General features: G+C 44.9%; 1 protein-coding gene across 1 annotated transcript in view; it reads right to left on the minus strand.

Moving 5' to 3' along the window:
- Window positions 1-11,348, minus strand: part of ankrd13b (ankyrin repeat domain 13B) — a gene marked incomplete at its 5' end in the record, with an annotated part of 45,866 nt that extends 34,518 nt beyond the window's left edge. The window contains one exon of the mRNA XM_080007085.1: window positions 11,241-11,348. Coding sequence (XP_079863211.1) covers window positions 11,241-11,348 — 108 coding nt within the window. The remainder of the gene's footprint in view (window positions 1-11,240) is intronic.
- Window positions 11,349-12,068: the final 720 nt, after the last annotated feature.

Below are 12,068 nucleotides of genomic sequence, written 5' to 3' on the forward strand. Positions count from 1 at the left end.
GCCCCTGGCTTCTCACCTTCCCTTTGCCGCCCCCCACCCGCTCCTCCTCTCGGAAGGAGGAGAGCTGCAATGCTCCCGTGTCACTCTCTTTTCTTAACCTCCACGATGCCATTCTGTCGCCCCTATAGATTTGCCTAGTGTCCCACTCTCCCCTTTCTTTACTGTACCTCTCTCTCTCTCTCTCTCTCTCTTTCTCGGGTGAGGTCAGTGGGGGCTGCATTATTGATAGACATTTCTGCCTGTGGCATCTGCTCCTTCTCCTCCCTCCCTCCCTCCCTCCCTCTCTTCTCTCGCTTTCCCTCTTCCCCCTCGTTTTCTCTCTCTCGTTCTTTCTCAGTGTGCGCACGGCCTGATGCGGCTTGGCAGGTACTTAGGCCCACATCAATCTTTCATTTGCACCCTCGCGCTTACTCACAGGCACGCACGCACGCACACACACACACAGACACACACGTATTCATGTTCACATGGGGGCACACAAACACTATGTACACAAAAATTAACAAAAATAACATACATACAGGCTTTCCCCCCCAAATATTCCCACTGGGGGGGGGGTGTAAAAAGTAACTGTCCCCCACATCGTTCTTGCATCAGCACCTCATCATACCCTGATTAATTTTACTATCTAATATCACGGAGGAGATACACCTAACAAGGACGCAAGGATGCAACTAGGTGGAAGGAACGACGGGAGCGACAGGAACCACACCACCTCATAACACTTCACATGCTCCATCTCCCCGTCACGCTGGCTCTGATCCAAACAGCGGCGCTCCCACGTCAACAAGCACAAAACTGCTGACCTAAATCCCGGAATATGTAATGTGTCTTTCCTTCGCCCCCCCCCCACTGTCTCTCTCTCTCTCTCTCTCTCTCTCTCCCACTTTTACTTCTTACAGCAAAATAATGCACGGTGGGGAAAATGGTGTCAAAGAAGGCATAGGCTAGTAAATACATAGATAGATAGATAGATAGATAGATAGATAGATAGATAGATAGATAGATAGATAGATAGATAGATAGATAGATAGATAGATAGATAGAAACACACACACACACACACACACACACACACACACTCAGAAGGAGTGAATAAGTAGATCATGTTTGAGCATTATCATGTAAGGAGGTTCACCAGTGTGTAAAACACAGACTGCATATGCATGTTTGTGTCTTTATTTATGGGATTTTAGGTGTGTGCGGCAGGGTATGCACGTGTGTGTGTGTGTGTGTATGTTGCAATTTCAGTAAGTGCCTCCAACAAGTGAAATGGTAATCGTTGCAGGGTTGAGCTGATAATGAAATCAGCAGCTCATTTTCTCTGTATGATTCCTTTCCTTCGCTGCGTCTCGACACCACAGAACGCGGCAGCAGCAATAATGACATTTAGAATTTGACTTGGGCGGTTCCCCTTATCATAAAACTGGGATGTTTTGGTTTTTTTTGCCTAGTTCAATGCCATTTTACTCTCTCCCTCTTTTGGCCATCAACGGTTTTCAGAGCGGTGCAATATTGACTAAATCACAATATTTTTTGGACAAATACCTTGATGTTGATAATTTCACAATATTTTGGGATGAATAATGGTGTTTTTCATAATATATTTACAAACAATAAATATTTAAGAAATAATCATGAGTAACATGAATATGAATATGAATACAAGCGAGTAGAGGCAGAACACTCGATGAAGTTAATAAAGTTGCATTACTTTACTATAATAACTATAAAGGATGGAATATCTGTCTGTCTGTCTGTCTGTCTGTCTGTATGTCCTTTTATTATCTCGACAACCGTTCATCCGATCTACTTCACACTTGGAGGGTGTATTGCTGGGGACCCAAAGATGTGCAGTGTCGAATTTGGTGCAATTTTGCAATATTAATAAACTTTCAATAATCAGCGAACAGCAAGCAAGCGGGGGACGGGGCTTCAGTCCTCTGCGACTGAGTCACAAAGAGTGTCTTTCCCCAGTGGACTGAATTATTAACATTTTGTTAAACTGTACCATTAAAATCTCTCAGAAAGTCTGAAATTGCAAGCACTCGTCAAGGCTAAAATTTATTATTTAACAATTACAACCAAAATCCCGGACCAAAATCAGTTTTCTCAATTTTTATCTCCTTTTTAAGTTTCGCAATTTTTCTTTTCATAAATCATGTAAATTCTACTCAATTTAAAGAGTCTTGTCATGACAGCCATTGTTATCACAGCTGCGATGAATCGTAAGTCTTATTGTCTTATGACTACTTTTCTTGCATTTCCTTCTCTGCCGGTTGTCATTCCATCTTTCGCTGCACTCTATCGTCCCTTTGGATCTTTCTCTCCATCCTCTTCCTCTACTCCTGCCACTCATTCGCTGCTTTCTCCGCGCTCCCGTCGCTGCCCTTTGCGTGGTGAATCTCCCCCCTCTGTCTCTCTGTGAAAAGCTTTCAGGGACTTAACTAAATCTGACCCCGAATCAGCCTCATTCCACTCCCCTCACGGCCGCGCCTCGCCAGGGATAGGTTTCAGATTTCAATGCACAGAAGAGGAGAAGGTGGTGGGTGAGCGGTGGGCATGATAGAGTGATGGGTGGATAGTTAGAGGTAAAGAGGGACGGCAATTCCCAAAGGAGGAGGGGATACAGGAAAATGTGATCGGAGCAGACAGGGAAGAGAAGTGAGAGGGGGAGAAGTGAGAGGAGGAGAGGAGAGGAGCGGAGGAGGAAAGAGGAAACGAGGAGAGGAGAAATGAGGAGGTAAAAAAAAAGGGAGGAGAGGAGAGGAGAAGGGCGGTGAAGAGAAGAGAGGAGAGGTCGAGAGTTAAGGTGAGAAGAAGAGAAGAGAGGGGGAGGAGAGGAGATGATAGGGGTAGAGGTGAGGTGAGGAGGAGAAATGGAAAGGGGAGGAGAGGAGAGGTGAGGAGAAGTGATTTGAAAGGAGGATAGGAGTAGAAGAGTAGAGAGGTGAGGAGGAAAGAAGAAGAAGAAGCGAGAAGGAGAGGAGAGGAGAAGAGGGGAGGATAAAAACATGGGCACAGAGCGGGTAAAATGGGATGAGGGGAAGAGCAGAGAAGAAGAGTAGAGAAGAGATTGGCCTCCTGGACCGAGGGGTAGCGGTCGGATGGAGAGATCCAGCAGAACAGAGAGAGAGCGGAGGAGAAGAGCCAGAGGGGAGGCGCTGAGAAGAACCCCCTGGAGCCAAATTACAACCCCGCTCCCAAGAGAGAGAGAGAGAGAGAGAGAGAGAGAGAGAGAGAGAGAGTGTGTGCGTGTGTGTGTCAGAGAAAGGCCGAGAGAGTGATGGGAAACAGAGAACAGAGAGAAAAGACAGATGCAGAAACAGATTCGAAGACAAAGACAATATGACAAACAGAGAGAGAGAGCGGCGGAGAGGCAGAACAGAGAGATCTTCATTTCATTTCCTGCTTCCTCCCGTCGGGGGGCGGGTCGCTGCTCTTTTCTTTTTTACGGGGCCTCTGTTCCTTCTTCAATATTTGCGTCATTGGATACAGACGCTGCGTTTGCTTTAAATGCGGTTACTCCTCTCCGTGCTCGCCGTCGACCCTCTCTTCCCCATCTCTCCGTCGCGGCGTTCCGCCCTCCACCGTCCATCGGCGCAGCGATGTGGCCATTTCTGAAAAAGCATTTTTTTGCGTCCGTACGAGAATGCGAAAAAAAAACCATTTCAAACGCTCACTTTCTGTAAGCGCGCCACGCCAGTAGGGGGGCGATAATATGTCATAAAACTCGATGTCAAACACCATTAGGAGCATGCATATCGAGCTTCTTCATTTTATTCATCCATGACACTGCATGGACGCCACTCCTCAAGACTTTTAAACTTTTAAAGGAGACAGAGCACAACGCAATGGTCGTCAGCCGTCCCTCATCGGCCGTCAGTTGAGGCCCTGACGTCAGCGTTTTTCAAGAGGCTCCGTTTTACTTCGTCCACACGCTTACACAGAAAACTGGGTTTCTGGAAGGATGGAGGGAAAATAATGTTTTCAAAAATATACGTGCGCGTGCGGGACAGGGCCTCATTCTACCGCACTTGCCCTCTCCCTTCCATATTCCTGACCCCTGCCTCAGCTTTATCCGTCTCTCTCTCTCTCTCTCTCTCTCTCTCTCTCTCACGCTTTCATCCCCATCACCGCTTTGTTCCGCCGCCTCCGTCTTCCTCTTGCTCTCTTTCTAGCGCTGAAAGCTGATATTCCACCGTAGTTTTCTGTCGTGGCATTTTCATTTCAACTCAATCCCACACACATTCAGTGCTCGATCACTGCCAAAATTGCCCGGCAGTCTTGGAAAGCTCCGACGCGTGCAGCCGATGGAACATTGGTTGGACGCCACGGTGGACTATGCCTCGCGTCCTAGGCGGGAACAGGTTTACGAGGCCGGTAGGTGGGATCGGGCGATAGCTTGGCTCCAGGCGGTGCCCGTGGGCGACGCCCCCCCCCCCCAAAAAAAACAGCCGAGGCATTTGCTCTGCCGAGAGGAAATGGCATCGGCATGGTAAACATCGCCGGATATTTGACGCTCGCGAGTGTTCTCATGAAAACCAAAGGAGAGAGTCTCTTCGTTCTGCTGAAGCCTTTGGAAGACTACAGTATCTATGGACTCAAAGAACGGCCATTAGTATTTTGTGAATATTGTATATATTAGTTTGTGAAATGGTTTGTGACTGTGATTTAACGTTTTGCTGCTGTAGAAATATTTTTGTGCATGTATGAAAGAGTTTGGTGCACACAGATATAATAAAATATATATAATAATGTGACGATTGGCCAGTGAGTGGGCAATGTGCTGCTAGTCAGCTCAGAGGTAAAAACAGGGTCAAAGTCCATGCTTGTAACTGGTAGTTTGGAGCTTGTAACGTCAGTGTCGCATACACAGGTAGAAAACGTGTCGGTCCACCTCTCAGACTTGACTGAGAACAGTGAGAATTTTCAATCCTCACTGTTGAAAATGTTCCCGCATAGATTTTAACTACGCATACACAAAATATTTCTACAGCTACAAATATTTTTTACACATGTGCAAATTATATCCGTGTGCACAAAGGTTTTTCCACACATGCACAAAATATTTCTACAGCGGCAAAATTTGATTACGCATCAATGACCATCATTTGATTCCATAAATATGACGGATGGCCGGCGATCGCCTTTCTAACAACTCCCAAGGTCATTAACGTTTTGCATTTTTTCCACAGTTGAGCTTAATAAACAAGAAAAATGTGCAGAGAAAATACAATCTGTCGCATATTAGATAGCGGCCGGATCTTTTCAAGAGTTCTTTAAGTTTATAAACTAGGCTTTGACGAGGCATACATCTCTCCCCTACTTTCCCATTCTTCTCGGTCACAACTGAATTAATTTCACTCTTCCTCTCGCTCACCCTTCCTCTGAAAATAAACCATGTACTCCCTTCGGTATGCCAAGTGTGTGTGTGTGTGTGTGTGTGTGTGTGTGTGTGTGTGTGTGTGTGTGTGTGTGTGTGTGTGTGAGCGTGTGCCAAGCAAGGGCAAGCTCTATCCATCCCATCAACTGTTACAGCTTTAAATAGTAGTAATACAGAGCACCGGACAAGAGGTCTGCGACTCAAGAGGCCTCGTTTGTTTATTGTTTCCCACCCTCGTACACACATACGGTGCCAACTCCCACAGATCTGCCCGTCATCACAGTCCATCACATGCCCCTCCACCTTAAAAGTCCTACATGCAGCTGGAGGTCGGCTGCCTCCACTGCTTTATTTTTGCCTTTTTGAACAATTCAAGGTTTTTCTGTGGCGCTCCCTGCTGCAACACATTGATTAAACAGTCACTGCGTTACTGGTTTTTAGCACCGAAACCGGTACTTTGGTTGAGATTGTGATTGAGCGGTTACAGCCTTATGAAGACAAGTCTATCGATCGGGTCGTCGATCTAAATTGAAAGGCCTCCACTCCTCAAGTGTAATATCGGCGGTAGCTAGTGGCTTACCGTGGTTAAGAATCCGCCTAATTTACCACGGATAATCATGGTGTCGCTGACGTGACTGTAAATCGCACCCGCCGTTCACGTATACAGCGAGAGCAGGAGGTGAAATTTGCGAGAGAGGCCCTTTAAAATTGAGCTCCTGTCATTGGTAAGAGTAAATCATTCCAACATAGGGGTGGGTTTCGCAGACACAGAGTCTTGCAATTATTAAAAAGCTCCCAAACAATTCCATCACACACTAGCTACAGAGAGTTTAGGAGGCCATTTTATTATTCAAATCGATATTCTTTAGGTTTACACTGCTTACAATTTTCAGGTTATTTTCCATTATCATTACCTGCCATATTTGTATATGTTTTATTGTGTACAGTTTAAATTAAAACTGTGAGTTTTAATGTGCATTTCACTTTTTTCCCCCTTATATTGCTGTTTTCATATTTGCATTCTGTTGTTTGTTATTATTACTGCCTATTGATTTGATGTTAGCCACTGGGACACTGCAATTTCCCTCTGGGGAGGAATAAAGTCTCTCTCTCTCTCTCTCTCTCTCTCTCTCTCTCTCTCTCTCTCTCTCTCTCTCTCTCTCTCTCTCTCTCTCTCTCTCTCTCTCTCTCTCTCTCTCTCTCTCTCTCTCTCTCTCTCTCTCTCTCTCTCTCTCTCTCTCTCTCCTCATCTATCTATTGTATTTATTTATTTATTTATTTATTTATATTTATCATATTATTTAAAATGTTGGCTTAAATAGCCTATTTCATCGGCCTACAAAAAAAAAACATTTTTATTTTACTATTTTCTTTTACAACAAGGCAAAGTAACTGTAGATATGTTAAAATAACATAATATATATAATTTACTTACTTAAATATTTTGCCAAATTGACTATTTATTTGTGAAATGAAATACAGGATCTGATCATCACACAGTGATAACCTGAGGAGTTGAGTTGGCGATGCAAGTTCAGGGACACATGCAAAACTAGTGCATACGCACAAACTCACATATTGACATACAGCACAGCATACAGTATAACATGCAAAGCGAGAAAGACAGTGAAGGATGACGATGACAGAATGGGGCGGGGGCAAAAGGCAAGAAGTCAGAAGGACAGCAGCCGCTGCTGTGGATGAGACAAGCCAGGAGTGACGTCCATCGACTCGTGAGAGGGAACGAAAAAAAGGGAAGTTCCTCGCTTGTTCCTGGACTGTATGGTTCACCTTTGCGCTCTTGACTTCCCTCCTGCGTAGCGTCAGAGGCAGCTCGACACTTTAGAGTCCACGGGTTCATGAAGCAGGTTGTGTGTTGTCCTGTGTGTCGAGTTGCTGTGGAGCTACAGCACAACAAACCCATGGAACAAAGTCCCTTGTGGGAAATGGAAAAATATCCCTTCAAGCGAGGTCTATCCCACGTGACCCAAATGAATTAGTCCAGTTATTAATGTCGTTTGATAACATAAAGTTTATGAAGTATGATTCCGCCTAGCGCCGTGTTGGTTTAATGAACCCTTCAACGTGCAGCTCAGAGAGGGTTCTCCTAAATTGCCATATTGGGCAATGAATATTACTCTTTCTTTTATCACCCGATTAAGAAAAAAAAAAAAAAAAACACTCCTTCTGTGATTCCGGTCACACATTAAAAGATATAATGAGAAAGCCCCAATCTTCGTTTTTTTCCGGGTTCCTCGAATTCAAAGTAGGATAACCATTAAATGTGACTCATAAAATATAAATGCCTACAAGGGCTTGCTGGAAAATGGATGACATTCAGGATCTCAAGACCCATTTGTTAATCTTCTGCACACCAGAAACATGGTTCAAATGGTAATGGGCCTGAGCTCTGATTCATGAGAGATTAACTTGACATATGGCCATTTATATATTATGGGTCGACTAGAAAGGAAGAGAAATACTAAATGGTCAGTCAAATATAAAAATGAACAAGATCCACTTTCCATCATGTTCCCTTGTGAATCCCTGACTGCCACAGAAGCTCTTTTTTTTTCCACAAATGCAGCAAATGTAATTTAAACTATTATTTATTTTTAAATGTACCCCTTAAATTGTATTTCTTGATATACAGCATAATCCAGACTGCTGTCACTATTTACATGTGAGTGTTGATTAGAAAATGGAACAAATACATTACTCAAAAACAAGTATTTTGCCAGGAATTCGGCCCCGGAATCTTATCACGTTAACTCTGGATAATGTCCACTCTGGACCAGAGTAGGTGAAACGAATTTCAGCGACTTATGTAACTCTTTGTTGTCTCTTACTTGGACTATGTACATAGAGTCAGTATGAAAATTTTCTATTGATAAGATAAGATATAAGATAACACTTTATTATAATACAATCCAGGACAATGCAGCTACAACAACATGCGCAGAAATGGGTTTGTGGTGCCCTCCGCCTCAAGTATAAAAAGGACGCTTAAATGCACCCCTTCCAATGAAATAAACATGTCACCTGTGCCGTTGCTGCAAACACCAAATGTCTTGTTCGGGTCTAAGAATATAATAGAATTAGCCTGGGAACCAGACGAATCTGCAGCTCATGTTTCATTAGCTCTGCAGAATACGTCCCACCCTCCCATTTAAATATTTCCACCGACCTCGCCAGGGTCAGGTCAATCACAACGGTCTATATAATATGGGGCAGGTTTTGATACGATGACGATGCAGAGGAGCGCCTTTGACGCAGCTTACCAAGATGGCTGCCGCTGACGTGGAACGGTATGTTGAATCCGCTATTGTGACAGTATTAAACGAACTGGGCGGTTTTCTCTAAAAGAGGAAACAAACAGCTGCACTTCAAGCTTTTGTTGATAAGAGAGATGTGTTTGCCATACTTCCAACAGGATTTGGTAAAAGCTTAATTCACCAACTGGCCCCACTGGTCACCATTTTTCCGTCGTTCAGAGCTAAGACACATGTTTCGTTGCTCTGATTGGTGGTAGGTCTATCCAATGCTCTGATTGGTTGTAGGTCTATCCAATTCTCTGATTGGTTGTAGGTCTATCCAATGCTCTGATTGGATGTAGGTTTATCCAATCGCGTCCAGAGACATTTTGGTCTGCGCGCGTTGGTAACGCCCCTTGGAAAAATCGAAAATGAACAGAGAGATTCCAGACTAATACCGTTTTCACACCAAAATTAGCGGGTCGACCCGGGTGTTCTGTTCACACCAGAGCCGGATCAGAGGTGGAGCCGATTAAAACCTGTGTCTATTGCAGGGTCATTGGACCCAGGACTGGGACCGGGGTTTTTCCTTTCCAAAATGGTGACAAATACCAGATGTTAGCGGGTGTTACCGGGTTTTTGGTGCAGTGGGAAAGGGGTATCATTTGCATTCAGGAATTGGTCCGGCGACGATAGGCTATAATATAATAGAATCCCATCAGAGCACTTTGCTGTACAATCACATTTGTTTATTGGTTTCCCCACTGTAAGCATTCTGATGATAATAAAGGCCAATTTGGCTTTAATGTCAAAAAGAAGAATCGGTAGCGCTGCAACACCACACAAAGGTAGCGGAGGTGTGTTTCGGAATGATAAAATCCACAAAATGTGTATGTTTGTGTGTCCCTGTTCAGACGAGCCTGTGTGGGTTTTGTGCTGCGCCCATGTGCATTCACAAACTGTGCGCAGGTAGTAAAAGTGTGCAACACCGGTGGGTGGCTGAGTGGGCGGCTGTGCACTAGAGTGCATGAGTGTGAGAGTGTGATTTCTTGAGACAGCCGCATGCACTTCAAAATGTGCTTGAGGTCGCTAACCTACCGAGCACTTCTTATAACCGCACACGCTGCTTCAGTGCATTTGCTAAAAAAAAATACGCTCGAATTCACCAGCACATACCATGCACTTAAAACCAAAATCATGTCCTGAAAATCCAGCAGCACTTTTTTTTTTTTTTTTTTTTTTTACATCCGTCATCGAGCGCCTCAGCCACCTCATCACACCACCTTTTTGTCTCCAGCATAAGAAGAACACATCTGACTACCCTTTTAATCGAAATACATATCTGTGATTTGAAAGCGCCGCACAGCGAACAACAACTGTGGCTGTTGCTGTGTTTGTATGAGCAACTGTTCGCCCACACCACATACAGTGTCTGCATTGTCTCACCCACTCACAAAAGGTTTAGGAGCTGGCGGGTAGGTGGACGCAACGAGGCTGCCTCTACACATGTGCAAAGCGGAATCTGACGCGCCGACAGACAGACAGACAGACAGACAGACAGACAGACAGACAGACAGACGGACAGACATGAAGTTCACCTCTTCCCAAGATGATGCGTCAGGCAGATACATTCATTTTAACCCAAGTTAAAGATCAGAGGGCCATGGCTACCCGCCTAGACACTGATCACTGTGGAAATAACATGCACGTCATAAATTGCATAAATAAAATGTCAGTGTACAATCTAAAAGCCTAAAAAAACTGCTAATAGTCCTACACCCAATTTTTAGACCTTTATTGGGCAGCACTTCGCTGCCGCCACCAACACACCACCACCCATTAAATTACCACACCCTTTACACGTCAATAATATAGATATAGAGATACAGTAGGTCTGGAGTGGAGTGGTTCCCCCTTTCTTTCAGTAGCAGAGAGATCGGCCTGGAGAAGCACCGCCTGTATTCAGTAATATAGAGATACAATAGGTCTGGAGTGTGTATTTCAGTAATATAGAGACAGGCCTTATTAGTAGAGATAGGATTTTTTCCAATAATGAAGAGATAGGTACAGAGTGATTCCCCATGTGTTCACGGAGATCGAGTGATTTAGCCTTTATTCAATCATGAAGAGATATAGATATGTATGGAGAGGTCGCCCCCCCCCCCCTTTCTAGTACTACAGAGATATAGTTAGGTCTAGGGTAGTTCCCTATTTATTACTATGGTTGCCTAATGATTCAGTAATATAGGGAGATGGTGGTTCCACTTTTACACAATAATTTACAGATAGGAATAGAGTGGTTCCGTTTTATTCGATAATACAGAGATAGAAATGGAGGTGCACTTCCTGTCTCCAGTAACATAGCGATCGAGATAGGTGTGGAGTGCATTGTCTGTGATATTGAGACAGACAGGTCTGGAGTGGTTCCCCCTTCTTTAATATTTAATAGAGAGATAGGAACGGAGTGGTTCCCCTTTCTTCAATAGTACAGAGGTATAGGTCTGGAGAGGCTCCCCCTTGATTCAATAATGAAGCGATAGGTCCCCCCCCCAGTAACGTAGAGAGATGGGTCTGGAGCGGTTTCCTCTTTATTCCCTTACCTGCTCGTTCGCTGCGAGCTCCTTCTCCAGCTGCCGGTGCTTGTTGTGCCACACGAGACAGTGGACAGGATAACGACTCTTCTCCGGAGTTTTCTTGGCAGAAATCATCTTGGGAGCATAGTTTGCCTCCCTCTCCCCCACCCCCCCCCCCCCCCCACCACCCCTCGTCTCTGCCCCCGCTGTCGATTTCAGGTGACTTGTTTGCAGATCTCTGCCTACGATAAGACTGCCATCACCCTCCTCGGCGCGTCGGTGTCCAAGCCGGTCTTCAGACAGTCACTGCAGCGGCACCGGCGTTCCCGCTCCGACCTGCCGCCGGAGAGAAGCAAGAGCCCTTGTCAAATGATTTGAGGACCGCGGTTGATTGTGTCATTACTGCAGCATTATTCCCCAAAGCCGGTTTCTTTCACCCCCCCCCCCCACCAGTGAGCAGCCTCGCGGAGCAGCATCCGCACCCGCCCGCCGCCCCTCTCCTCCGTACTGAGGCGGAGGGGAGCGAGCTGCGGCCAGATACGCGCACAGACAGCCAATCAGGAGTCGGAGAGTGCGATCACAACCATCTCCCCGAAAAGGGTTAATAGAACTAATATAAAAATATGTTACCTTATATTGCTATTACGATTATTAACTCCTTTAAACTGTTGTCATTAATTAAAGGCGTATGCACATATGACAATAATGACGGTGCTGATGAAAGACTATATTTGTTAAAACGGGTTTAATTAAAGTGAATTGAACAGGTCTAATTAAAAAAATAAATTATAAACCATTAAACCATTACATATACTGTGCGTGTGTGTGTGTGTGTGTGTGTGTGTGTGTGTGTGT

This window comes from Zeus faber, assembly GCF_960531495.2.
Source record: "Zeus faber genome assembly, chromosome: 9".
NCBI lineage: Eukaryota > Metazoa > Chordata > Actinopteri > Zeiformes > Zeidae > Zeus > Zeus faber.